We start from the raw sequence: 25,652 nt of genomic DNA on the forward strand, positions 1-25,652 counted from the left end.
CATAACATATTGTAATTGTTAACATAAAAATATTTCTACATACGGGATTTTCATAGGCTTTATTTTGGAAGCTATAATTTGGTTGGGCTTGTAATTGTATTTCTTTACGGCCCTTTTAGCTTAGTTTTATGGGATATTTATCATGCTTCCACTATGGGGTAAATATTTTTTCACGGATATTTTTATAAAATTATAAATAATAAGGTTGTTTTTATTTTTAGTTTTTAAAGAATTATTTTTCAAACTTTCATGTATTTGTTTACTATAAAAAAAGTTAATCAACAGAAAATACTTTCCGGTCAATGAAAAACAGTTTCTGAAAAATTTGACTTGGTTTCTAGAATAGTGTTTTCTTTTTATTTTAAGTGAAAAATATTTTTCGAAAGTTGTAAAAAATTTAGAAATATCATATTATTAAATGATTATATCAAATTTGGTTTTCAAACTTTTAATTGCTATATATATTTTGTTTTGAATATTTGTTTTTCAATTTCATCCCTTCTAATTTAATTTTTATATTAATTTTGGTTCTTATTTTTATAATTGTTATTTGCTTTTCCTTTATTATTTTTTTCTATCAAATTTGGTCATTATTCTTTTGATTGTTATTTATTTTATTTGAAATAATTTATGAAAAATTAATTATTATTATTTTAATTTTTTCATCTTTTAATTTTTTTATTTTTTACATTTGATTTCTATTATTTTGATTATTATTTATTTTATTTAAGATAATTTATAAAATTATATTTTTTTTCAATTTAATTCTCATTCAACTTTTTTATTTATAAAATTTGTTTCTTATTATTTTAATAAATTTTTTAAAAATAAAATATTAATAAGTTATTTTTTAACTTATTTTTCATTACATAATCAAATAATAAAAAGTGTTTTCCAACTTATTTTTTAATATACTACAAAATATTAAAAAATAATTTACTTTTTAAAACTAATTTTTCTGAAATATATTTTTCAAATATAAATTATTTTCCAGCCAAATAAACGGGGTTTAAAAAACAAAGAAGAACACAACAGCAACACAAGACAAGACAGAGGACTGCTGCAAAGTGCAGACACAAGCTTCACTAGATTCCCATAATTCTTCTGCTGGATATCAGGATAATTCAGTTTCTTTCTCTCTGTTTTGGCTAAAAGAAAACAAGAAAAAGATGGATACTTCCAAGTACATGGATAAGCAAATCACCGAACTTTCCCAATCCCAGTCCCTCAATTTCATGGGCGATGATGATAAACAAGAAGTACAAGATGGGGATCATGGCTTCGAATTCGACACTGTTCGCTCTCTTTCAAAATCCCACAACAAAGATCTTGATGGAACCAGCCTTACGGTACCGTTTCTCTCTTTTTATCATTAGTTGAGATTATCCATGTTTTGTTCGGTTTCTGGGAAAATATTGGGAAATATGATTCCAAATTCATTGAGATTATGAGATATAAGATGAGTATACGATGAACCTTTGGTTGGTTTGTTTATGCCTTGTCGAAAATTTGACAAAAGTACCCAACTTTATGTTGTTTTTAGTAGCAAGTTGAATTTTGTATTTTGGGCTTAACTGAATATAGCTTAGTTTGTATTGTTATTGAACTATATGTCCAAATTATCATCTGGCAAGGTTATATTTATGAGAAAAAGGTGATGCTTTTGTGATTAAGCCTGCTGCTTGTTTTTTTACCACTTTGTTTTTGTTGGACTATGATATGAGCCTGCTGCCCGTATTTTTGCAGAGATAGCATGCTGAAATATGTTCCTTTAGTACAATGCATATTGAATTGTTAATTATAGATTGATTAATTGCTTTTTGGGTGATAACCTACAGGGTTGGAGTTCCATGGGTCGCATCGATTCTGCAAAATTCTCTGCCGAGAAAGTTGGGGCTTCCAGCAATGCAGCATTGATTTCTGAGATCGATAGAAAGATGAAGGAGCATGTTGACATATTGCTACACTCTGTGGAGTGTCTCAGCGCTCGAGTGTCTCAATTGGAAAGTAAAACGCACCAAATAGAAGATGTTGTTGATGATATAAAGGAATTATTGGAATTGAATCAAGGGAAAACTGATGGGAAGCTAAGGGAAATGAAGAATATTCTTGTGGAGGTACTTTTATCTTCTTAAAAGTTTTTATTAACTTTGATGTTCAATCTCAGAGCACGATTCTGATGCTTTAGGCTAACATTAAATGAAATCGGGAGGCTTGGTAGGGGCAAGAAAACGAAAAGTTGATCAACTTCTATAAGCTTAGGAGTTGGGAAAAATGGGCAGTCTTCAATAAATCATTTTATACAAGCTTCAGTTATGACATTAGACTCCTTAAAGTCACAGGTTCTCAAACATACCTCTTGTCAAATCCTCAATAATGATTTTGGCAATTTAAATGTGTTAAACTTAATAAATAACTTGTTCTTAAATATGTATTGCATGAGGTTCATAAAGCAATGGTAGATGATGTAGGAAAGATTTGGATGAACGTGTCCTTGTTCTTTGCAGTTAGTTAGGTCTTTGCGAGATTGGGGATTTAGTTTTTTTTTTTCTTTGTGAAAAAGCTTTTATGTAATTTGGCTGGTATTAATAGGGTGTTTTACTTTCTAATTTTAATTCTGCTTCTTCCTCAGGGTTGTATGGTCAATTAGTCATTGCTTTCAACTCTTTTGTTATATTGTTTCTTGGTTTTCCCTTTTGTTAATCCTTGTTTTTACTGCCAGTTATGATGTACCTTGACCATTGTCTTACTTAGATATGCACCATTATTCTTATTTGATCTATTGGAATTCCTGAACAACCAAATGCCCATCTTTCTCGTGCAAGTACAGCACACGTCTATTGTCAAGATGAGGACTTCTTTGTAGCTCTCTTTCTTGATTCATTAAGGTTTGGAACACATCATAATATGCCTAGAGACATACCTATTTGATTGGGATGCTAATACTCTGAGGTGCCTATCATGTCAAGTTAAATCCTAAACCTTCTCTTAAGTTCATAGCAGAGAATTTAGATCTTTCTTGGTAGATTAGGTGTGTTATGGTACCTCATATTAATGAGAAGTCACTTGCTAAGTGCCCATATAAATGAAAAGTACCCATGACCCCTGAGCTTAGGTTCTAGTTTCAAGTTGATGTCTTTCCATGTGTTAAAATGACCCTTGCACATGCAAAGCCAAGGAAACTCTCTAGTGTTCAGCTCCCAAATAAGTGGGAGTAGAACTTGATGCTTTCATGGATACATGTTGGCTTATTTAGTTGGTATCCTCTTAGTATAGCAAGTTGTGTGCTCCCATGGTTTTTTTATGTTTTAGATATGGAGTTAGGTGCCTTTCTATGGTGATGCTACACTTGGGCTGTTTAAAATGCTTTCATTTGAGAAGCAGTAAGCTTAATATTATGGTGGCTCACATGCAACAGCAAGATTGTTGATAACTACAATGAGTTTGGAATTCATAATTGATTAATAGTGAAGGTTTTTTTTTTCCTGGTGCATCCTTGTTTGAGAAACTCTAGTCTTGGTCCTCTTCTCCCCTATAGGTGGTAGCAGAGTCAATGTTTCTACTAGGACAACCGGTTAGGCAGTTTGTTCAGTGGCTTCTACAGTTGAGTGAGCTATTAGCTTACTCTTAGAAAAAATTTGGTTCATCCCTAGCTACTCTGGAAATTAGTTTTTGGCAGTCACCTTTTGTCTTTACATTGAGGGAAAGTGAACATGATTTATAAGAACATGCATGAGCTTTGTATGCATATACAAGAGTGCTTTTCAGTTTGAGATGTGGTTTATTCATGTATATCGAGGCTGTCACAATTTTTTGCTGTTCTTGATCCTCCAGTTGGGCAACAAGTCTTGTTAGAAAAAATCTTAGATGGCTAAGGCCCTTTCGTTTCCATATTTTCTTCACGTAGACAATCACCTTTTTTTTTCTTTTTTCTTTAACATAACAATCCTTTAGAATTTGCACTCCCAAATTACTTGTCTGTTTGAGATATGATTTTAATTGAATTCGTTTAGCTCTCTGTTTTTGGGTGAGTTTTCCATTTTGTTGTAGATGCCATGCAGAAGCTCCACAGGTCCAAAATATAACTATCATATATTTTCATGAAGCACATACGTGGTCCTTGTGCCTGAAGAGATTGCATATATACATCGGTTACTGTTGAATCATTCATTTTTCATTATCTCACAAATTAATGAACAGTTGGCAATTTTTTTCTGATTTATTTCCAGCACAAAATATTATTCATTATTCTTCCATGGGAAAGAGAAGCTATTGCTGAAGGTAGCCTTGTTGCCAATATTATTTACAATTTTTCTGTAGATCTCTCTGCTGAAATATGGCTATAACAGAGAGAGGTCCACAGAAACAATGTAGCAATACCACCAACTACTCGTTTGAGGGATGCACTTGTAATGCTTCTTAACATGGCAAATTATTGCAGGTTCAAGGTGGTGTCCAAGATTTGAGAGATAAACAAGAGATAGCAGAGGCTCAGCTACAACTGGCAAAGCTTCAAATGTCCAAAAATAACCAGCAAGTGGAAAAGCAAAATGTCACTGGTCAAGCATATGAAGCACCTTCATCGGTCTCTCAGCAATCCCATCAGCTGCTTCCTGTTCCAGGTGCTAGTCCACAACTTCTTTCTCCTGCTTTCAGTGTTACAAACATACTTCCGCAGATTCATCCTCGGGCAACAGCTCCAGCAACACCTGTTGCAACAGCACCACAGCTTCCCACCCATCTCCTCCAGAACCAGACGACCGCCCCCTCTGTTCCAAAGCAAGAACCTTACAATCCACTGGTAGTTCCTACTCCAGATAGCACATATCAGCAATACCAGGTTCCTCCAGCTCAACAGTTGCCACCAATACCCTATAATCACCAACCTTATCAACCAATGCCTCATTTTCCCCAAAATTCGCAGTCACCCCAACTGCCTCAAGTGCATCCAGATTCCAGTATGGTTAATCTTCAAGCCCATTATCCATCAAGCCTTCATACTGAAGTTCCTTATTCACCACCTCATAGCATCTCTCAGCCACCTGGCAGGTCTCCGCCTCTCCAACAGTATAATGTGGGTTCTACCCAGCAGATCTATCCTCAACCCCCAAACAGGCATTATGTAGAGTCTACTCTTGCAAGTTTGCCAGCACATGCGAAAACAAACATTATGGACTCTTACCATTATGGTGCTTCTCCATGCAACAATGGCAGTTCATCTATAAAACCATCGCAACCCATACCATCTCCTCCGGTCCTGGCTGGTGAAAGCATTTACAAACAATTACCGACTGCCCGTCTACTGCCGAATGATATACCATCTGCCTCTAATGTGGATGCTGGCTCAGGATCAGGTTCTGGTGGGAGTGCAAACAGGATACCAGTTGATGATGTTGTTGACAAGGTTGCTACGATGGGATTTCGTAGAGACTTGGTGAGAGCAACAGTGAGAAAATTGACGGAGAATGGGCAGTCAGTTGACTTGAATACGGTGCTTGATAAACTGATGAATGGGTAACCTTGCCACAGCAGGGTGGATTCATACATTGAAATTATATGTTGTTTTCAGCTGATTTGATTGGTTGATTTACCTGGAATATCATATGGCACTAGCCTTTTGTGTATATACATTCCTTGATTGATAGGTTTTTACACCATTTCCTAGTTTCGTCCAAGCTGCTGGGTAAATTAATAATGTCAATGGCTTTGACACATGGTTCTGTTTCCTTGCCAATGGAAAGGTGTGCTGTATTCTGGAATGTATCATCATCATGGTTTTCCCGAAACTCCAGCCACCCGCAACTAAAACATTTTCTTTCCTTCCTGAGCCATTTGCATGCTTGAAAATCAAAATCACATCATCCTTTTTTCTTTTTCTTTTTGCCCCGTGGTTAACAATTTATCCTTCTTACTGAACCATGGCAATAGCAGAATTGAGGTATATGGAGTCTGTAGTGGCCACGGCGAGGGTGGTTAGGGTATTCGGCAATCATCCAATCCAAATGTAACATTTAAAACGCTTCCTTAATGCCAAAGGACCAAATCGGAAAGGAATGGAATAACAACACTGTTCTTAGGACACCATGTTTCCTTGTAAGGATCTGATGTACAAATTATCTGTAAAGTAAATGCCTGGTTCTTGCCATTTAGGCTAGAAACTGCTGAAGATTCGTGGGCTTAATGATAGTGGGCTATGGAGTCTCGTTTGTAGAATTAAAAGCTGGGTTGTATTATTGTAATTGTAGCTTTCCTTTTAAAATGTTTTTTTTTCATATTATATTAAAACATTAATTTTTTTATTTTTTAATTAAATACACACACGGACAATTTCAATAAAAGTTTTTCCATGTAATCAATAATAAAGAAAAAAAAATTTTAAATTGTATTATGAAAGACATTGGCATATATAATGTATATTGTATGTTTAAAAGTGTGGTAGCGATTACTTTTTAAAGTGTTTTTTATTTTAAAACACATCAAAATATTTTTGTTTTTATTTTTTAAAAATTATTTTTGATATTAGCATTTAAAAATATTAAAAATATATTAATTTGAAGTAAAAAAATTAAATAATTTAAAATATTTTTTAAAATATTTTCAAAACGCAATGAAAAACCTTTAGTAACTAAATGTTCTCACAATAAACAATTGTGATTTTGGTGAAAAGTAGGCGTACCCTGTTTTGTTTGAAAAACCAAGCAGTTTTCTTTTACAGTGACATCTGCTTTGATTAAAAAGCAAAATAATTATTACCCAAACACTACTTTTGCACTAAAAGCTAATATGCTTTAAAAGTACTAAAATATCAAATAAATACAAAAAAAAACATCTCTTAACAATTAAAATGAGAGAGTTATTTGAGAAAATAAAACATTAAATAAAGAATGAGATGTTTACTAAGCACCGTTCATTTTATGAAAATTAGATTTTTTAAAAAAAATTTCTAAATTTTTTTATATTTATTTATTATTAGAAAAATTTATCAATAAAAAATATTTTTCAGTCAACAGAAAATTTAACTTCGTTTCCTGAAAAGTATTTTTCTTTTATTGTTGAGAGAATACGAAGTTATAAAAAATAAAAAAATATCTTATTATTTTTTAATTATATTAAATTTAATGCTCAATCTTTTGATTGCTATATATTTTGTTTTGAGTTATTTCTCAACTCATTTCTCGTAGCATAGCCAGATGCTAGAAATAGTTTTCCTATTTAATTTTTCGTGACACTATTAAATATCAAAAAATAACTTATTTTTCAGGAATTTATTTTCTATAAAAATCACTTTTATAAAAAAAAATTATTTTCTAACAAATAAACAGTCTAAAAAGAAATATAAAAATGGTAACTAGACATAATTGATGGTTGGGTTTAGATTTTTTAAATATAACCGTTTAGTTAAAGAATATAATAGGAGAATAAGAAAATTAATTATAATTAGGAAATATTTTATATTTCCTAATTCTTTTTATTGGGATATTTAATGTGTTTTTTTCTCCTTTTAATTAAATGGATTCCATGCTCCATGATATATCTCAATTATATCATCTAAGATCTGGCACAGACTACCCAATGAGGGCAGTTTTTATATATTTTTTAATATTTTTTTATTTTTTAATTAAATACACACGGACAATTGCAATAAAATTTTTTCAATGTAATCAACAATAAAGAAAAAAAATTTAAAATTGTATTATGGAAGACATTGGCATACATAATATGTGTGTGATTTGTTACAGTGACATCTGCTTTGATTAAAAAGCAAAATAATTATTAACCATACACTACTTTTGCACTAAAAGCTAATATGCTTTAAAAGTACTAAAATATCAAATAAATACAAAAAAAAAACATCTCTTAACAATTAAAATGAGATATTTATTTGAGAAAAAATAAATATAAAATAAAAAATGGGATGTTTACTGAGTACAGCTCATTTTATGAAAAATAGTTTTTTTAAAAATACTTTCTAAACTTTTCTATATTTATTTATTATTAGAAAAATTAATCAACAGAAAATACTTTCAGTCAATAAAAAATTTAGCTTAACTTCCTGGAAAGCTTTCTTTTTATTTTTAGGAGAATACACCTTCCAGAAGTTATTAAAAAATAAAAAATATCATATTATTTGTTAATTATATCAAATTTGATGCTTAATCTTTTGATTGCTATATATTTAGTTTTGAGTTATTTCTCAACTTATTTTTCATGGCATAGTCAAATGTTAAAAAGAGTTTTCCAACTTATTTTTTATGACACTATCAAATATAAAAAAATAACTTAGTTTTTAATAATTTATTTTCCACAAAAATCACTTTTAAAAAATTATATTTTATACCAAATAAACGGCCTACGAAGAAAGATAGAAATGGTAACCAGACATAATTGATGGTTGGGTTTAGATTTTTTACATATAATAAGGAAACAAATTAAGATAAATTGTAATAAGAAAATATTTTATATTTCCTAATTCTTTTGATTGGGATATTTAATGTGTTTTTTCTTCTTTTAATTAAATGGATTCCATGCTCCATGATATATCTCAATTATATCATCTAAGATCTTGCACAGACTACCCAATGAGGGCAGTTGAGAATCACAGAGAAGAGCAAAAAGAAAGAAAACAAGGATGTCGATGAATTGCATTTGGCCTCCTTTCCTTCTTGACTAGGAGGTCTAATCATTGAGATTCAACTCCAAGTTTGAACATTGTTTTGTAAGCATACGATAAAACCTTCGATCGAACTGGCTAAGTGGCATTGATTTGCACAACATTGGACATATTCTGTTGGTTGTCCATGCTTCCCTCTCGAGTTCTTCCACTGAAAACAAGCATGCTCCTACACATGGAGTTCTGCTAGCGGCTCGAATGTGACCCTCTTGTCTGACTCATAGCTGGCCTACTGGATTTATCACCAAGCAGCAGGGGACCTTGCTAGTTGCCCTCACAGAACGATACATCATGATTTGCTAGTCCGCAAACTTAAAAGAAAATTAAGTTAATAAATAAAATATCAAGATATTATTCTCTAACATATTATATTTAATTTTTATCAAATAAAAAAAAACAAAAACATTAATACATGAATTATTTCAATACAATAACAGTGAGATATGATATGATGCAACGTCTCAATTAATGAGCGCAACTTACAAGACAAATTGTTGCATTAATCCTAGAAGGAGGACCATTATATATTTTCTCAGGCCATCAATTTGTTCCCAAACCTATACAAGAGATTGCCATGACTTAGCTCTCAGCAGCTGGTCCCAGAAAGCCATGGCTGCTAGCTAGGCTTGAATTTCCAGGGGGCTGATTTTGTGGACCCTAAATAAACTAGAGGTGCAGCCTCTTCTGTGCATAAAGAATTTAGCTGTATGATCCCTTTCATCTTTATTTCGTCCTGGCAGATTTGGAGAAAGAAACAGCACATGCATTGGTGGGATAGCAGAACCACTGTGCTTTGCTTTGTTAATGGAGATAGTTTTATTTTTAATACGTCAACTTTACATCTTTTCTAACGTGTATTTCCACATTGGTGGGATAGCCTCTCTCTCTCTTTGTTTTTTTTTTTTTTGGAAATATCATTTTTTTTTTATTCCCACCAAATACCTCTATAAAATAATCTGTTAATTTTTTTCATTTATATTGTAATCACATATTTCATTTATCCTGTTAAGACAATAAATATTTCAATTATTTCAATAATTTATTTGTTAGATTTAATTAATTATAGAATAAATTTTAATCCTTAGCATAGTTATTAGATCCAGCCCGGGGGTTGACCCGGCCAAGGGGCCGGGTTCCGAGTTTCAGGGGTCAACCCGGGTCAACTCTGGTCAACCTGGATTAACCCGGAAAAATTAAAAAAAATAAAGTTTTAATATTTCATATGAAAAAATCCATGTAAATATAGATTATACATATTATGAAGTTTAAAAGAATATTTTAAAAAGTTTTTTATCCCACATTAAAGAGATATTATGTTAAGCCTTTAAGTTAAAGTATTTAAACTAAAAAAGTTTTTTATCACACATTGAAAAAACATAACTTTTTCCTTGGAAACATAGAGTATATATACTAATAGGTTTCAAATCCCACATTGAAAAAACATAACTTTTTTCATGGAAACATGGAGTATATATATGAAAGGGCTTCAAATCCCACATTGAAAAAATACTATATTATCCTTTTAAGTTGAAGTATTTAAATCAAAAGGTTTTTTATCACACATTGAAAAAACATGGTTTTTTTCATGGGAACATAGTGTATATATATGAAAAGGCTTCAAACCCCACATTGAAAAGATACTATGTTATCCTTTTAAGTTGAAGTATTTAAACCAAAAGGTTTTTTATCCCACATTGAAAAAACATGGTTTTTTTCATGGGAACGTAGTGTATATATATGAAAAGGCTTCAAACCCCACATTGAAAAGAAACTATGTTATCATTTTAAGTTGAAGTATTTAAACCAAAAGGTTTTTTATCCCATATTTAAAAAACATGGTTTTTTTCATGAGAACATAGTGTATATATATGAAAGGGGTTCAAATCTCACATTGAAAAAATACTATGTTATCCTTTTAAGTTGAAGTATTTAAACTAAAAGGTTTTTTATCCGACATTGAAAAAACATGACTTTTTTCTTGTGAACATAGAGTATATATACTAATGTGTTTCAAATCCCACATTTGAAGAAAAAAAAAACGGGTCTCGTCCGGGTTCGCCCGGGTCGCCCGGGTTTGGCCGGGCTGTTGCCACAGCCGGTTTTTTGTTAAACTCGGACCGGTCCAGCCACCAGGTCGACCCGCCGGGCCGGACCGGGTTTAATAACTGTGATCCTTAGTGACTCTTGAAAAGAGCTTACGGCTTAAGAATGTTTATTTTTAATTTTTTTAAAAGTATTTATGTTAATTTAAAATATTTTTATTCATTAAAAATAATCTTATTTTAAAGGGTAATTCTACTAAAAAAAACCCACATTAGAAAATGAAGAACCGGATAAATTATTTAATTGAGATAATAAAAAAAATGTTCACATATCAAAATAAAAATAAAAATTAAAGCTCATATACTCGATTGATATAAAATAAAAAGATAAATCACATGTTATCGAACAACAAAAATTGAGGAATTACTTAATTAAAAATCTTGAAAAAGTCAATCTTCTTAAATGAAAAAAAAAACCCTATGATTCATATATTTTAGTGGAATAATCCCTTTGCTATTGGACTCTACAGTAGACCACATTGACTCCAGTGAAGAACATTAACAAAAGGGGAGAGGAATTATTGCAATGCTAGCCAGGAAGTGTTTGTTTATAATAAGTGAATTGGAGTCCACTCTTGAACCCATTCATTTGGCATGAAAATCGTTTCCCTTCGTGTTTTACTGCCTTGGCAGGCAAAAAAAGACAGCATGAAACTTGTATTATAACATGAAAAAAAGGCCTCAGTCATGGGATATGAAAAACTTTATGCACTCTCGGACGGCTATGACACACACTTAACAAAGCTGGTGCTTCTTGTCACTGAAGTGGAGTTTGGTCATTGTCCAGAATAAAAAAAAAAATAATATAATAAAGATAAAAATATGTGTGTGTGTGTGTGTGTGTGTGTGTGTGTGTGTGTGTGTGAGAGAGAGAGAGAGAGAGAGAGAGAGAGAGAGAGAGAGAGGGATTTTTTTTATTTAAGATAAAAAAGATAAAATAGTTATTATTATAATTTTAAAAAATTTAAGGTAAGATAAGGGTCACGAGATGAAAAAGTCAATCATTGACTCGGGTTAACTTATTTTTTAAAAATTATCAAAATGATATCATTTTAATAAAAAAATAAATAAGCTAATGAGGTTTTTTTACCCCTGGTTAACTAAATTACTGATCGACCTGAGTTTTTAACTGAGTTAGTCTAAGTCAATTTTTACTCTATGTTTTCTTAAACATTTATCAATCTAGGCCATGAGTTAGCCAGGTCTCAGATTGACCCATCAAGCTAATTTGAGTTTTTTTAATTATTGTTATTATACTATTATTAATCTCAAGATTCAATGTAAACCAAAGTATAAAATAGTATACGTGTTTTTATTTAATATGTAAGTTTTATAATAACACATATTAAAATTAAAATATTTATGTTATATTTTATATTATATTGTCCATCGTTAATTAAATAAAATATAGAGATAATCATTACATCTTCTATATCATTATTAAATATAATTTTATTTTTATCCACTTTTATATTTTTTTTTATATCCATTGTGTTTGTTTTTTTTTTTTTTATCCCGAGATAAGAATTAATAACCACCCGAAAGATTGGCAATGCCAACATACCAAATTCACGCCTGAAGTGAATTTAGTAAAGTTATCTAAAGTTGCCTCATGATGTGAATAAGGTTACCACGAAAAGTTTTACGGTGTTTCAGCTTTAACTACTTTACAAAGTTTAAGAGAGATGGACTTGAAAGAAAAGAGCAACAAACAGGGTACTAAAAAAATTAAAAAATCAATTAAATCAAGAAAATTAAAAAATAATGATAGTGATGAATTGTTTTTTAGTGCAATTTTTTCAATATTTTTCCATCATGCATGATCATTATCAAAAAAATTAGTGAGGGTAAGATATTTCATAGACATTGAATTTAGATAAACATATAATTATTTTCTATTTAACTGTGATAAATTGAGATTTTTTATCCAACAAGTGAGTTTAATAATTATATAGAATTTTTATTTCATGTTATATTTGTTAAGAAAATTATAAGATTAATAATTATACTAAATTCTGTAACTTTCTTGTAGGCAATATTATCAATTATTATTATCTCAAAATCCAAATTCTAGTGAAGCTCATTTATTTAAATTACAGAATGAATAATTTGCTATGTGATTTAAAATATATGTAAGTGTTTAATAATTAGCAACTCCTAAGTTTTGAATTAGTTATGTTTCTTCTTCAACTGTTAATAGTTGTTAAGTATAAGTAGGTTTTCAACATGGATATTAATGCTAATAGATTGAAATTCCTATATTTAGATCTTAGAAAAAAAGTTTAGTGTTACAATGAGTATTTCATTAATAAATATGTCATTCATACATAATAGTATGGTGATGTTACAAAGACTTATAATAGTATATAAGATTTGTATAAAAAGTTCAACTTTCAATGAGTTCGAGCTTGAATATTATGGTAACTTAGAAGATGTGATTGAATCATAACTCGCAAGATACAATATTTTTATTCAAATGCTATTAATATGATACCAATAGAGGAATTAGAGTTGATACTCACCGTGGTTTGATAAAAATAAATAAAAAAGTTAGATTTCGCAACATCAATGATATTATTGTTTTTGCCAAACAACGTCAACAAGTGTATTATATATACATTTTATTTTATAGAAATAATCATAATAAAGTTAATTAGTTATTTGTTGTCAAAACAAAATCTAGAAGTGTATCCAAGTAGTTGGAAATGGTAACAATAAAGTAATTAAGGGAGATAATGTCATTTAAATGGATGAATTAGTTGATTCATATCAAGTAATTCTATCAACCGAGTTAGAAAATCCATGTTTTCTTGTTACTGAAAATGCTTATGTTAAGGTTGATGTTGATGAGTTTAATATATATATATAAAATAAAGTTGATGTTAGATAATTTTATTATATGTTTTTCTAATTTGTGTTTATTGTTTTAATTTTTAGAGATATTTTTTTTTTGTTATGGTTGTGGGTTTATTGGGAGTAATTTTTGACTTAAAGATCATTACAAACAAAACAAAAAGAAGTTGAAAACTCCAATGGAAATGCATTCTGTCGGCATTCCTACCAGAATATTCGCATTCATTTCAGAGCTTCTGGTAAAACTTAAAAATACGCAGGAACTTTTGATAGAATCACCAACGAAATATTTTATTGAAAAAATAAATAGTGATGGATTTGTCAACTAAAAACAGGTGGCAAAATCTGATTTTTGTGTAAGAATATTCCATTGATGATTTTGCTAGTACTATAAATCACTGATGGAACCAAAAAACCTGACAAGTAACTTTTCGGTGATGGTATTTCGTCAATAATTGATAATATCAATGAAATTTTCCCTAAATACTAACGAGATATTTCATTGGTATTTTTTTTAAAAAAATTATATTATATAATAGATATAATTATTAAATATCAATGAAATATTAGTTTAGCGGTTATGGTATTATTATATTCTTATAAAAATAAAAATATAAGTTCAATTTACAGAAAATATATTTATTGAAAGGAAGAGGTATAAATCTCAAATAAAATTAATTTTATTTTTTAAAACAGTGAGGATACTTTAATAAAAAAAAGTATAACTATTAAATATAATATTGGAACTGAAATAGACCATTAATGGTCACGCTGCAGGAAGATAGTAATATAATTATTATTGTACGGAATTTCTTCCCATCTGTCCGCTTTCAACCCAAGCGTGAAAAGTCAATGCTTTCTTCCATCTTATTTTTAATGAGAATTCATCAATTGTGTTTAGATAAATACTTGGATATGAGAATTGTGTTTTTTCGCGGGTTAGATTGATTTTTTTTATAAATTAAAAAAATAATTTAATTAATTTTATAAATTTATGGAGGCTGGACTAGCTTTATAGAAAAAAAAATAAAACAAGTAACGATGTTTAATTCCAAATAATTCAAATATAAAAGAATAAAATAAAATAAATAGTCAACAAAAACAAACCCTAAAAAAATAAAATACCTATAGATATAAGTAAAGCCGATAAACCTTGCGAATCAGATAATACGAATATTATAATCTAATAAAAAATAAAATAATAAAAAATATGATCATGAACCATCAAAGAAACAAAATGCATTAGGGTTAAACAGAAAAAATATTCAATGTTAAAATAATGAAAAAAAATTAAAACTAATTTATAAAAATTTATCAAATATACGTTCTAATTCATGAGATCGAGATAATCTCATATAAAAAAAATCACAAAACTTAATTTTCAACAAACATAATATTGAAGGATAAAATAAAAAAAATTGATGTAAAAAGAAAAATCAATGTTTATCTGGGTTAATATTTTATGTCCATGATCAGGGTCATGAGACCAGGATCAACACATTGAAAAAATTATAAAGATTAATTCTTAACCAAACCAATATTAAAGGATGAAATTGAAAAACAAAATTAATTTAAAAAAACAATATAAAGAAAAATAGTAATTAAAAAAATAATAACTAAGTTTAATAAAAATAAAAGTTTAAAGAAAAATTAAAATAATAAAAAAAAACTAAATTTCATATAGTAAAGAAATGATATAACACCTTAAAAGTTTTTCAGACCAAATAAGAGAGAGTAAGGAGAGAGAAGAAAAAAAAAATTCATGGAAGATCAATCACTACGTACGCTCCTATTAACATGCTTTTCTTATAAGACATGAGCCTTCATGGTGCATGCATTAATTGTACATGGTAGCTTATTTTTTATTTATTTATTTATCAAATTTTTTATATTTGTTTTAATTTTAAATTTGATCTGATAACATTTAATTATTTTAAATTAATTAAATTTATTTTTATTTTTTAAAACCAAGCATCAGCTAAGCTCGGTAATTTTTTTCTCAACATCATAAAATCCTCATACATAGCCAATATATAAAAAATAATCTTTCCTAAAAAAATTAAATGCAAAAAGGTTAAATTAAAAAAATAAATAAATCAAGGGATGGAAAAAAAGAGAGGCTTAATCTTTCCCTGCCCTCGGAACTTAATAGCTGAAAAAGGGTTTGAGTATTTGTCAATTATTTAATTGTTTTATATTAGTAAAATTGTATTAATTTTTCCAAATTGAAACATAAATGAGAGCCGGATTTATTCCTTGACACAATGAGGACACAATACCTTGACAACTAAATCAAATAACATAGCTAAATTCTAAATTAATTCAATATAAAAAAAACAGAATCAAAAGGAAAAAAAAATTCTATATATAAAATAAAAGAAAAAAAATTATTTTTTCTATAAACAATAATGATATGTGAGAGGAGGAACAATGATTTTCCTTCCTCAATTATCTTTTTTTTTAATAATAATAATAATAATAATAATAATAATCTAAGATAATAGTCCCATTTGATCAATATATTATAATTTAAACATGAATAATGATTGCTAAATAATCAAACATATAGATATTATATTATATATTTGTTTCTATTTAGTTTATTTGAGACTGTAGTGCAATATATTTTCTAAAATAGCTTATAACTTTAAAATACATTAAAAAAAAATTTACATTTTTTTATATCAATATGTCAAAATCATTAGAAAACAAAAAAATATCAATTTAATTATTTTTTAAACCAAAAGCACTTTTAATAATTACCTAAAAGCGAAAGGTAAAAACACTTTTAAACATCCTTTTAATCATTAGATTCAAATGTAATATAAGGATTATATTTAGAGAAAACCAAATATTTTTAAAAGACTAGAATGTTAATATTCATATCACTATTTTTCATTGAACAATAATCATCTTAATGATCCATCAAATATGCTTATGCTTTTAGCCTAGATAATATTGACCTATTAAATGAATAGATTTGTGAAGAATCTAGCCTTCTTGATGGAGATCATATAAGTTGGGAGACTATTGAAACACCTTTATCTACTTTAATTTTAGAGGATGAAGAAATATGTTTTGATGATGAAAATGAGTATCGACTATTGAAATGTTTAGAGCGTGTTTGACAGTGTGGTTGCGAGTGCTTTTCAAATAACTTTTCGTGCCGAAATGCATGCCAATGATGTTTTTTTATTTTTTAAAAATCATTTTTGACATCAGCACATCAAAACGATCCAAAAAGTACAAACCGTACTCAATTTTAGCAAAATTTTTTTTTTCAAATTTTGACGAAACGCAGGTACAAACGCAGTACCAAACGTTCCCTTAGTTGGTGACTTTCCCTGCGTACCACCAAGATCAAGATTCTTATTTCTATTTTAATGATGAAGATGGTGTTTGATTTATGTTTTTTTTGTGTTAAAATATTTTACTTTCATAATATTTTAGTATTTTTTTAGTTGGATTACTTTAAGTTAAAGTTCTATTTAATTTTGATTATTTTGGATTATTTTAAATTTTAAAATTATATTTATTTGATATCGTGTTTGTATTGTATAATTTATAATTAATTTATTTTGAATTTAAATTATATTTGTTGAATTTTATACACACACATATATAAATAGTACAATCTCAAAATGTCAAAACATTCTAAAATTAAAATATTTTATTTTAATTAAAAAACAAAATACTTGAATGAAATTTAACACCTTGGTATAAATAAAGAAAAAGGAAAACATAAAGTATTAATTTATACTCAAGAGGAACAGAGAATCTACGCTGTAAATATTATTGTTTTTTCGAGATCTGCCATAATAAGAAAATAACAGTAGAATTTCTTGATTCCTGAGAAAAAAATCTTCTTGTTGGGATTCATTTAAAGGGAAGGGTAGCCCTGTAGGTTCCAACACCCTCCCAGTGCATGCGAGCACTCATCCCCACAAAGCCACTTCTGGGCTCTTCTACTTTCTTTATCCTCTGTACAAATTCAAGAAATGACAGTGCGTTCCTTCTTTTTTAAACTCTTGAAAACAAGTGGTAGCTGCTGGTTAACTATTTTGTTTCCTTGCTAGTATTCATTTTACTCACTCATTTCAAGTTCGTATTTAAGTAGCTTGAAGATATGTTTACTAATTTTTTGACATCTTAAAGCACCCTGTTCTTTTAAAGCTACCATAGTTGGTGCTGAATCAAGGCTCTAGAAACCCTTGATTCTTCTTTCACTAGATATCAGTTTCTTAAGGGGTTTCAGAGTCCTGCCAAAGGTATCCCAGGATTCCTTCATTAATATTCCACAGTTGTCATTGCTAATTAATGAGCTCTCCCGGGATTCCTTCACGAATTTTGAAATCTTATTTTCCATTTGTCAATCGCATCTTTTGTATTTTCTCTTTGGGTTTCGCTATATAGTCACCTCTCTGTGTTCTCCATTGCTCACATCAAGTGAAAGACTTCTCTTCTTTAGCAACTACTAGCTCTGTTTTCTTGAGTTCTGTTTTCTCAAATTTGTGAGAGAAATGGCGATGTTTTTCAATATTTTCTCATTGAAGAACTTACTGGTGCTGTCCCTAGCACTCAATGTGAGCTTGGTTTTAAGAGTGCTGTATGAGAAAGACTTTGAAGTCAATAATGGGCGCTCTGTGGACAATCAGAAAGATGCATTAACGACTACTGATAGTGTGCTTAGTGAGGCACGAGCTACTCAGAGGGCACGTCCGTCCATGCCCTCTTCTTCCTCCACAGTTGATAGCGATGGCGGGGACACAATAATTAATCTTGATCAGTAAGTGGTACAGTATTGTCTCCTTTTTTTTGTTTAAAAGTTATCTTTTACACCTGTTTTGTTGCATAAACAGACCCGAATAAGTTGGCTAGTTCAGTGAACCTCACTGCTAAAATCAGTTGGTAAAGTGTGCCTGAATAATTTAATTCTTTTAGTCTATGCAATCTTTAAGTCCAAACGTGTCCTTTTATTTACATGGTAACACCTACAGTCAAGGACCATCATTAGCTTCTTCTTTATTTTTCCACAATGGTCAACGGAGTTCTTTTGAGATTTACTGGTATTTTCACTTGGAGGTAAAACTGAAAGTATGGAGATTTTTTTTTTGTTCCTTCTCTTCATTTTTAGATGATGATTCTGTACTGGGAATCCTAACTTGCGGAATCTGTTTGCTTCACCTAGTAGTAGGAGTACTGCAAGTATAAGCAATGCCTAGGTGAGGTATGTAAATGAATCCAGGGTACTATTTTATCTTAGATTCTCTATGGTGCATGTTAGACAACTGGGTGACTTTTTCGCACTTCATGACTGTCTCTTGTCATCTTTTTGTTCCCAAGTTGAAGGGTGAATATGTAAGCGCAAAAATGGTAACAACGCTTGAATACCATGGATGGTGGTGCATATTGATCACTTTTTACCAGCACCATCATTGTGTGCCTTGGTTGTGGTCTTGTGGCCCTGACTTCAGACTTCGCAAAAAAATAAATAAAAAGAATACTGGTTTTATATTTTATTCCCTTTATAGATATTTACAAGTTGGAAAAGCCCAAGGTGCATGTTAGCACAAGGCACTATGGGGGCTTGGAAGTCGATTCATGTCTGTGGGGTCCATGTGTGTTTGTGCCGATTGCCGGCTGTCTTCCTTTTAGCTTTTGGTTTTTTGAGGAGATCTGAATAATAAAGTGTGTGCATGTGTGAGGCTCTTGGGGAGGTGTATTCTCTAGAACTTAGGCCGCCTGTATTTCGCACCAGCTTTTAAGGTCTTCTTTCAGGCCATGTCGAAAAGTGGACTTTCTGGATTTACCTCTTCGGGGGTTGTATATATTTATGTACTAATTATAACTGGATCTTTACTTGGGGCATCACATATACATGATATTAGCCATGCATATACATTGTCTAATCATTGATTTCTTCATAGATTGGGACCAAACCCTACCTTCTGTTACAAATATTTAAGGTGTTCGAGTTTTTTCTGCATACCATGTGTTCTTTATGTGAGGTAAAACATTATAACCACTTGAGATGTTTATTTGGTCAATGCTGGTGATGGGTTTGGATGGTTAGATTAGAGAATATAGAAATAGATTTGGAACTTCCATGGAATAATTTGATATTTTCTAATTAGTGCTGTATATAATATGTAAGGATGCTGATATAATGACCAACATGACATTTAAGGTGCTGCTTTTATATATTTGCTTAATGCAGTGGCGATCCGACAATGTACGAGAGATTTTGGCAACAAGCGGGTGACAAATCCACCATTGTTATCCCTGGTTGGCAATCAATGAGCTACTTCTCTGATGCTGGGAGCCTTTGCTGGTTCTTAGAGCCAGAGTTTGCTAAAGAGATTATTAGATTGCATAAAACAGTTGGCAACGCAGTCACCGAGGACCGCTACATTGTTGTTGGGACAGGTTCTACACAGCTTTATCAAGCTGTATTATATGCACTGTCCCCCCAAGATGCAGTGGAACCCCTCAGTGTTGTATCTGCAGCTCCTTACTACTCCGTGAGTATTGCTTCTTTTATATGCTTGATTTTACCTCCTGATATGTAGTTTGTCATTTACCAGAATTCATTTTTTTATTATTTTAATTTATTATCTCAACAGGGTGGGTGCATTTATATGTAATATGTCTTTCAAATCTCCCTGCATCAACATTAAATTGCTGGCATTTTTTTATGCGTAGTTTCTACTTTGGTTTTTTTTTTTTGGGTTCTTCAGCTCTGGTTCTTTTTTAATTAAAACCTCTTGCTTCTACATCTTCCATCGCTAGTCTCATGCAAATATGCATGTGCTGAATTTCATAGAACAAACCAGCATTTAAATGGTAATCAAATGTTCATTTTAGTTTCAGATTTGTAATATAAAAGGAGTTAATGTATCTGTACATGAATACTGAGGTCAATGACCTTTAACTATGTGCTGCATTTACTCAAAGTGGCATAATCTTCGTATGCTTGGTGAGTTTCGAACACATAGTACTGTTTTGTTCTATCGAAGATGGTATCATCACCTTCAATGAGGTGGGTTGTAATAAAAATGAAAATTCATAATTGAAACTAAGTTGCTCATAACTGTCAAGATCCGTCTTCCATGCACAATTTCCTTCCAAATAATCTGAGCTCAATGTGGCTGAACAGTTTTAGCCTTTTATGGCTTTCTTTGTTCTTTATGCAAGGACTTCATTGGATTTCAAAGTAGAATATCCTTCCTTTGATATGAAACCAAAATTCTGTGTTCTTTAATATATTGATTCTTAAACCTTAGATACACTTGATGGTTATGATGCGTTGGTCTAACTTTCATGTGATATTTTGTTGCAGTCTTATCCATTGATCACCGACTGCCTGAAGTCGGGGCTTTATAAATGGGCTGGTGATGCCCGAAGCTTCAATAAAGAGGGACCATTTATTGAACTCGTTACCTCCCCTAACAATCCCGACGGATACGTCAGGCAGTCTGTTGTCAACAAAAGTGGGGGCATCTTGGTTCATGATCTTGCATATTATTGGCCACAATACACGCCAATTGCTTCTGCTGCTAATCATGACATTATGCTCTTCACTGTGTCGAAAAGCACAGGACATGCTGGGATGCGCATTGGGTAAGCTCAACTTAGATGGGATCAAACGTTGTAACTAGATGATTAAGCACCTTGTATTTCTAAATATTTTGTTCCACATCTCTCAGCTGGGCTCTTGTCAAGGATGAAGAAGTAGCCAAAAAGATGGTGAAATTCGTAGAGCTCAACACAATCGGCGTGTCTAAGGATTCACAGCTTCGAGCAGCTAAAGTGCTGCAGGTTGTGATCCATAGCTGCCAATATCCTACCAGCCTTGGGTCCCTATTTGATTTTTCTGCCCACCTCATGGAAGAGAGGTGGAAGTTATTGAGGGCCGCTGTTAGGCAAAGTGGTCTCTTTACTTTGCCTGAGTTTTCCCCTGGATCATGCAGCTTTCTCAACAGATCCTTTGCTCCTCAACCTGGTAAAATATGGCTTATGTTTTAGATCATTCATAGAAACATCAATTCAATCATTTATGAGTGTTTCTTTTTCTCTTATGGGAACAAGTTCTTACACTTGCATTATATTTATGTCTCTTGTGCAGCTTTTGCGTGGTTGAAGTGCCAAGAACCCATGGAAGACTGCGAAGGCTTTCTCCGATCTAACAACATCATAACAAGAAGTGGTAAACACTTTGGTGTTAGCCCACAATATGTTAGGATAAGCATGCTAGATCGAGATGAAAACTTCTATATATTTGTAGAGAGATTGTCCACCATCCACCTGCGACAATCCGTGCAAGTGGATGAGACGGGGGAATAGAATAGGCAAAGAGAGTCCATATCTGTAAAAGATGTAAAAACAAGGGGGGCAATGGCAATTCATGTCAACGCTAATTTAAGAGAAGCTCAATCAGCTTTAAGAATAACCATTTAAATAATAGATTTCCACAATAAATATATATGTTTTTTTCAATTATTTATGCGTTTTGCCTAGAATTACACTATTCAACATGCATGTGTACTGAACTTCTTCGATTTCAACATGAATTCATAAACGTGAAACTTACCCTATCGTTGCAGATGGGAAGAATATTGTCTCGAAAAGACAAATGTGATGTCTCGTAGCCCCTCAAGTTGCATTGAACTTGTGGGATGATTTTGAAGTGCAAATATGTTTATTTGTTTGGCAAACTCCAGCTCGAAGAACCCTAATTTTTTTTTTATTATTGTGGTTTGAAACTGTCTCCGGTCTCCTCCATAGCTAACGTTATTGCTCATTTGTTATTACTGAGACATCCCTGCATGAGTTCATAAATAAAATTAAGGATTTCTATATTTCTAGACCTGGAGTAAGGTTGTTAATTTTGTTTTGTTTTGTCCGAAACGATCTAAATATTTCATAACAATTTGAAAAATAGAGCAAAACAGAATAATTTTCATCTCATTTAAAACTCGGTCCATTCCGGATAAATTTTGGTTGGAATATTTCGGTTTTATTTCACATGTTCTGTTCCGGGTTTGAAAAACCATTAAATCAAATTGATATTTTGTTTAAGTTGAATTACTTTAAGTTAAAGTTCTATTTAATCTTAACTATTTAGTAATATTTTAAAATTTAAAATTATATTCTTTTAACATTGTGTTTGTATTGCATAATTTATATATAATTAATTTATTTTGAATTTGAATTATAGTCGTTGAAATATATATATATGAATAGTACAATCTTAAAATAACACGCCGAAACACTTTAAAACTAAAATATTATATTTTAATTAAAAAAATAAAATATCTATCAAAACAAAATTTACAACCTTGGTTTGGAGCTGCAGTCAGTTTGTGCTACAAAGTAAACATGGCCGCGATACATTTTAAAAGAATGATTACAATCTATTTAGGACTTGAACGTGCCTACAATAGTGTTATTTTCCAAAAACAATCATAAAAAATATAACTTTTTTAAAAGCTAAGTGGTCGGTTACCAAATACTTAATGCTTTCTGACGCTCCTCTAATATCAAATGCAATGCATCATAGTATAGGGCAAAAAAAATATTAAAATATATAAAATTTTCAAGGAAAACAATAGAGACAAAAGATTATTCAGAATATAGCTATTATAAATTGACCCTTTTGGTGAAAAAAAGAAGAATTATACCCCAATAAATTATATATATATGCTTTCAATCTTTTCATACCAAAATAGATTATAACAAATCGCTTAATAAGCTAGGAATTATTTAATTAAAAGTTGTAGTTTGTGGGAGAAGAAGAATACTCACTATATATAAGATTTTATTCGACTGTTACATGACGTTAATTATGATAATATTTAAATATAAATTTAAAAGATGATCATCTCTAAGCTTAGGGACTAAGAAATGAAGAAGAACATTGAAATTAACTAGAAGAAATTTAAAAGATTTAAGAATACATTTTGCAAAATTATAACTATAAAATTTTCACATAATTTCGAAGCTCAGGACCTTTAATTAATGAAGAAAAGATGAAGTGTAACAAAGACATTTGAAGGAATTAAATTATTCGTCTGATTTTGAAAATAAAGTGAAAGCTAACTTGATGTTTTTTTTTTTAAAATTTCCTGTTCCATAATATAGTACTTGCACTTAATTCTATACTATAATGGCGCCAACCATTCTATCTATTAAATTATTTTAGAAAAATTCTATAGAAAAAACTCCCACCACCTTATTCAAGATTTGAGTATTGATTAGCAAAGGAATAGGGCTACAGAATCAAATTCAAGACAACAAATGAATACACCAAATTTTGTTTCCTTTGAAATTATAGCATTAAGTACAACCATATTTTGTATATGTTGATGATGATTAGGTTGATCAAAGTAAAATTTCTGTAATTTTTTAGTGGCCGACACCAAAAAACATCAATGATCGGAGTTTTCATGGCATTGTATCTTTTTATAAAAGATTCATTAGGAACTTCAATTTCATTATCACACCTTTTACATAATGCCTAAAAGGAAACACTTTCTAGTGGACAGTAAAGCCGAAACTAGTTTTCAGCTAGTGAAGCAGAAGATAAATGAAGTTCTAATTTTGACATTACTAGACTTTGAAAAGATGTTTGAAGTAAATTGTGATGTTTTTGGGTAAGTATTGGAGTTGTTTTTAACCAGGATGGGTGCCCCATCATCTTTTTTAGTGAGAAATTATCCAGCTTAAAGAAGAACTACTCTATATATGATCTAAAGTTTTATACTATTGTTCAGATTCAAAAGCATTGACGACATTACCTCATGCAAAAGGAGTTTATTTTAATTACTAATCATAAAGCTCTTAAATGGGTAGCTTAAGCTGAGTTGTCGGCATGCGATGTGGGTGTCATTTTTGAAGAAGTTCACCTTTTCATTGAAACACCAATCGACAACCTAAATAAGGTGGGTGATGCTCTTAGTCAATGGGTAACCTTTCTCAATATTATATGCGCCCATGTGTTGGGATTTGATACTTTCTATGAGATGTATTTGAATAATTCCTCATTCGATCATATTTATGCTGAATTATTGGAGGTAGTTAAACGAGATAACTTTATGCTTTTAAACAATTATTTTTTTCATGGTTTACAACTTAGTGTTTATGTTTGTTCTTTGTGAGAGTATATCATCTGTGAATTGCATTGTGAGGGATATTTTGGATGGGATAAAATATTAACTCTAGTTTCCACAAACTATTACTGCTATAAGTTACCAGGTCAGGTTTTCAACTTTGTCAAGAGGTGTATTGTTTGTCAAAGGTCCAAGGGGGCTTTATCAATTGCTGGATTATACACCTCATTACTAGTTCCTGATGCCCCGTGACTAAACATGAGTATGGATTTTGTATCAAGCCTACCCTATACACAATGGGTCATGGATTCTATTTTTGTTGTTGTTGATAAGTTCTCGAAGATGACTTATTTTATAGCTTGTCGAAAGATTATAGATGTATCTCAGGTAGCCCAACTTTACTTTAACAAGGTGGTTTATTTGTATGGCAATCCCAGGTCCATCACTTTAGATAGAGATGTCAAATTCATGAGTAATTTTTAAAAGTGTTTGTGGGGAATGAAGAGAAATCAACTGAAGTTTAGTAGTGCTTACTATCCTCAAACATATAGGCAAACAGAGGTGGTTAATTATAGCCTCGACAGCTCACTACGAAGCCTGGTTAGAGATAAACCAAAGTAATAGGATATTACATTGCCATATGTAGAGTTTGCTTAAGTAAGTCCTTTTAAGATCATCTATGGATAGAATCCTTCTAGAGTACTGGAGCTAATTCATATTCCTCACATTGGACGATTAAGCATTCAAGCTACTGATAAGACAAATAACTTATATGAAATTCATAAGCAGGTCAAGTAGAATATCAGCAACAACAATACCAAGTATAAGGCCTTGACTGATACTCATCGTAGGAGAGTAGTCTCTGAGGTTGGTGATTTGGTATGGGCAATCCTTACACATTATAGGTTTCTAATAGGT

At 30.9% G+C, this 25,652-nt stretch overlaps 2 protein-coding genes across 2 annotated transcripts; both read left to right on the forward strand.

The window, feature by feature from the left end:
• Nucleotides 1-1,029: 1,029 nt before the first annotated feature.
• LOC133678008 (protein transport protein SEC31-like) lies at nucleotides 1,030-5,675 on the forward strand. Its single transcript, XM_062100154.1, has 3 exons — nucleotides 1,030-1,349; nucleotides 1,839-2,117; nucleotides 4,442-5,675. The coding sequence occupies exons 1-3, from the start codon at nucleotides 1,170-1,172 to the stop codon at nucleotides 5,516-5,518; spliced, it is 1,536 nt and encodes a 511-aa protein (XP_061956138.1). The 5' UTR covers nucleotides 1,030-1,169; the 3' UTR covers nucleotides 5,519-5,675.
• An 11,771-nt stretch (nucleotides 5,676-17,446) lies between these two features.
• Nucleotides 17,447-22,125, forward strand: LOC133678069 (tryptophan aminotransferase-related protein 2-like). Its single transcript, XM_062100249.1, has 5 exons — nucleotides 17,447-18,412; nucleotides 19,844-20,147; nucleotides 20,966-21,246; nucleotides 21,333-21,628; nucleotides 21,752-22,125. The coding sequence occupies exons 1-5, from the start codon at nucleotides 18,147-18,149 to the stop codon at nucleotides 21,967-21,969; spliced, it is 1,365 nt and encodes a 454-aa protein (XP_061956233.1). The 5' UTR covers nucleotides 17,447-18,146; the 3' UTR covers nucleotides 21,970-22,125.
• Nucleotides 22,126-25,652: the final 3,527 nt, after the last annotated feature.

Source organism: Populus nigra, chromosome 18 (genome assembly GCF_951802175.1).
Source record: "Populus nigra chromosome 18, ddPopNigr1.1, whole genome shotgun sequence".
Taxonomy (NCBI): domain Eukaryota; kingdom Viridiplantae; phylum Streptophyta; class Magnoliopsida; order Malpighiales; family Salicaceae; genus Populus; species Populus nigra.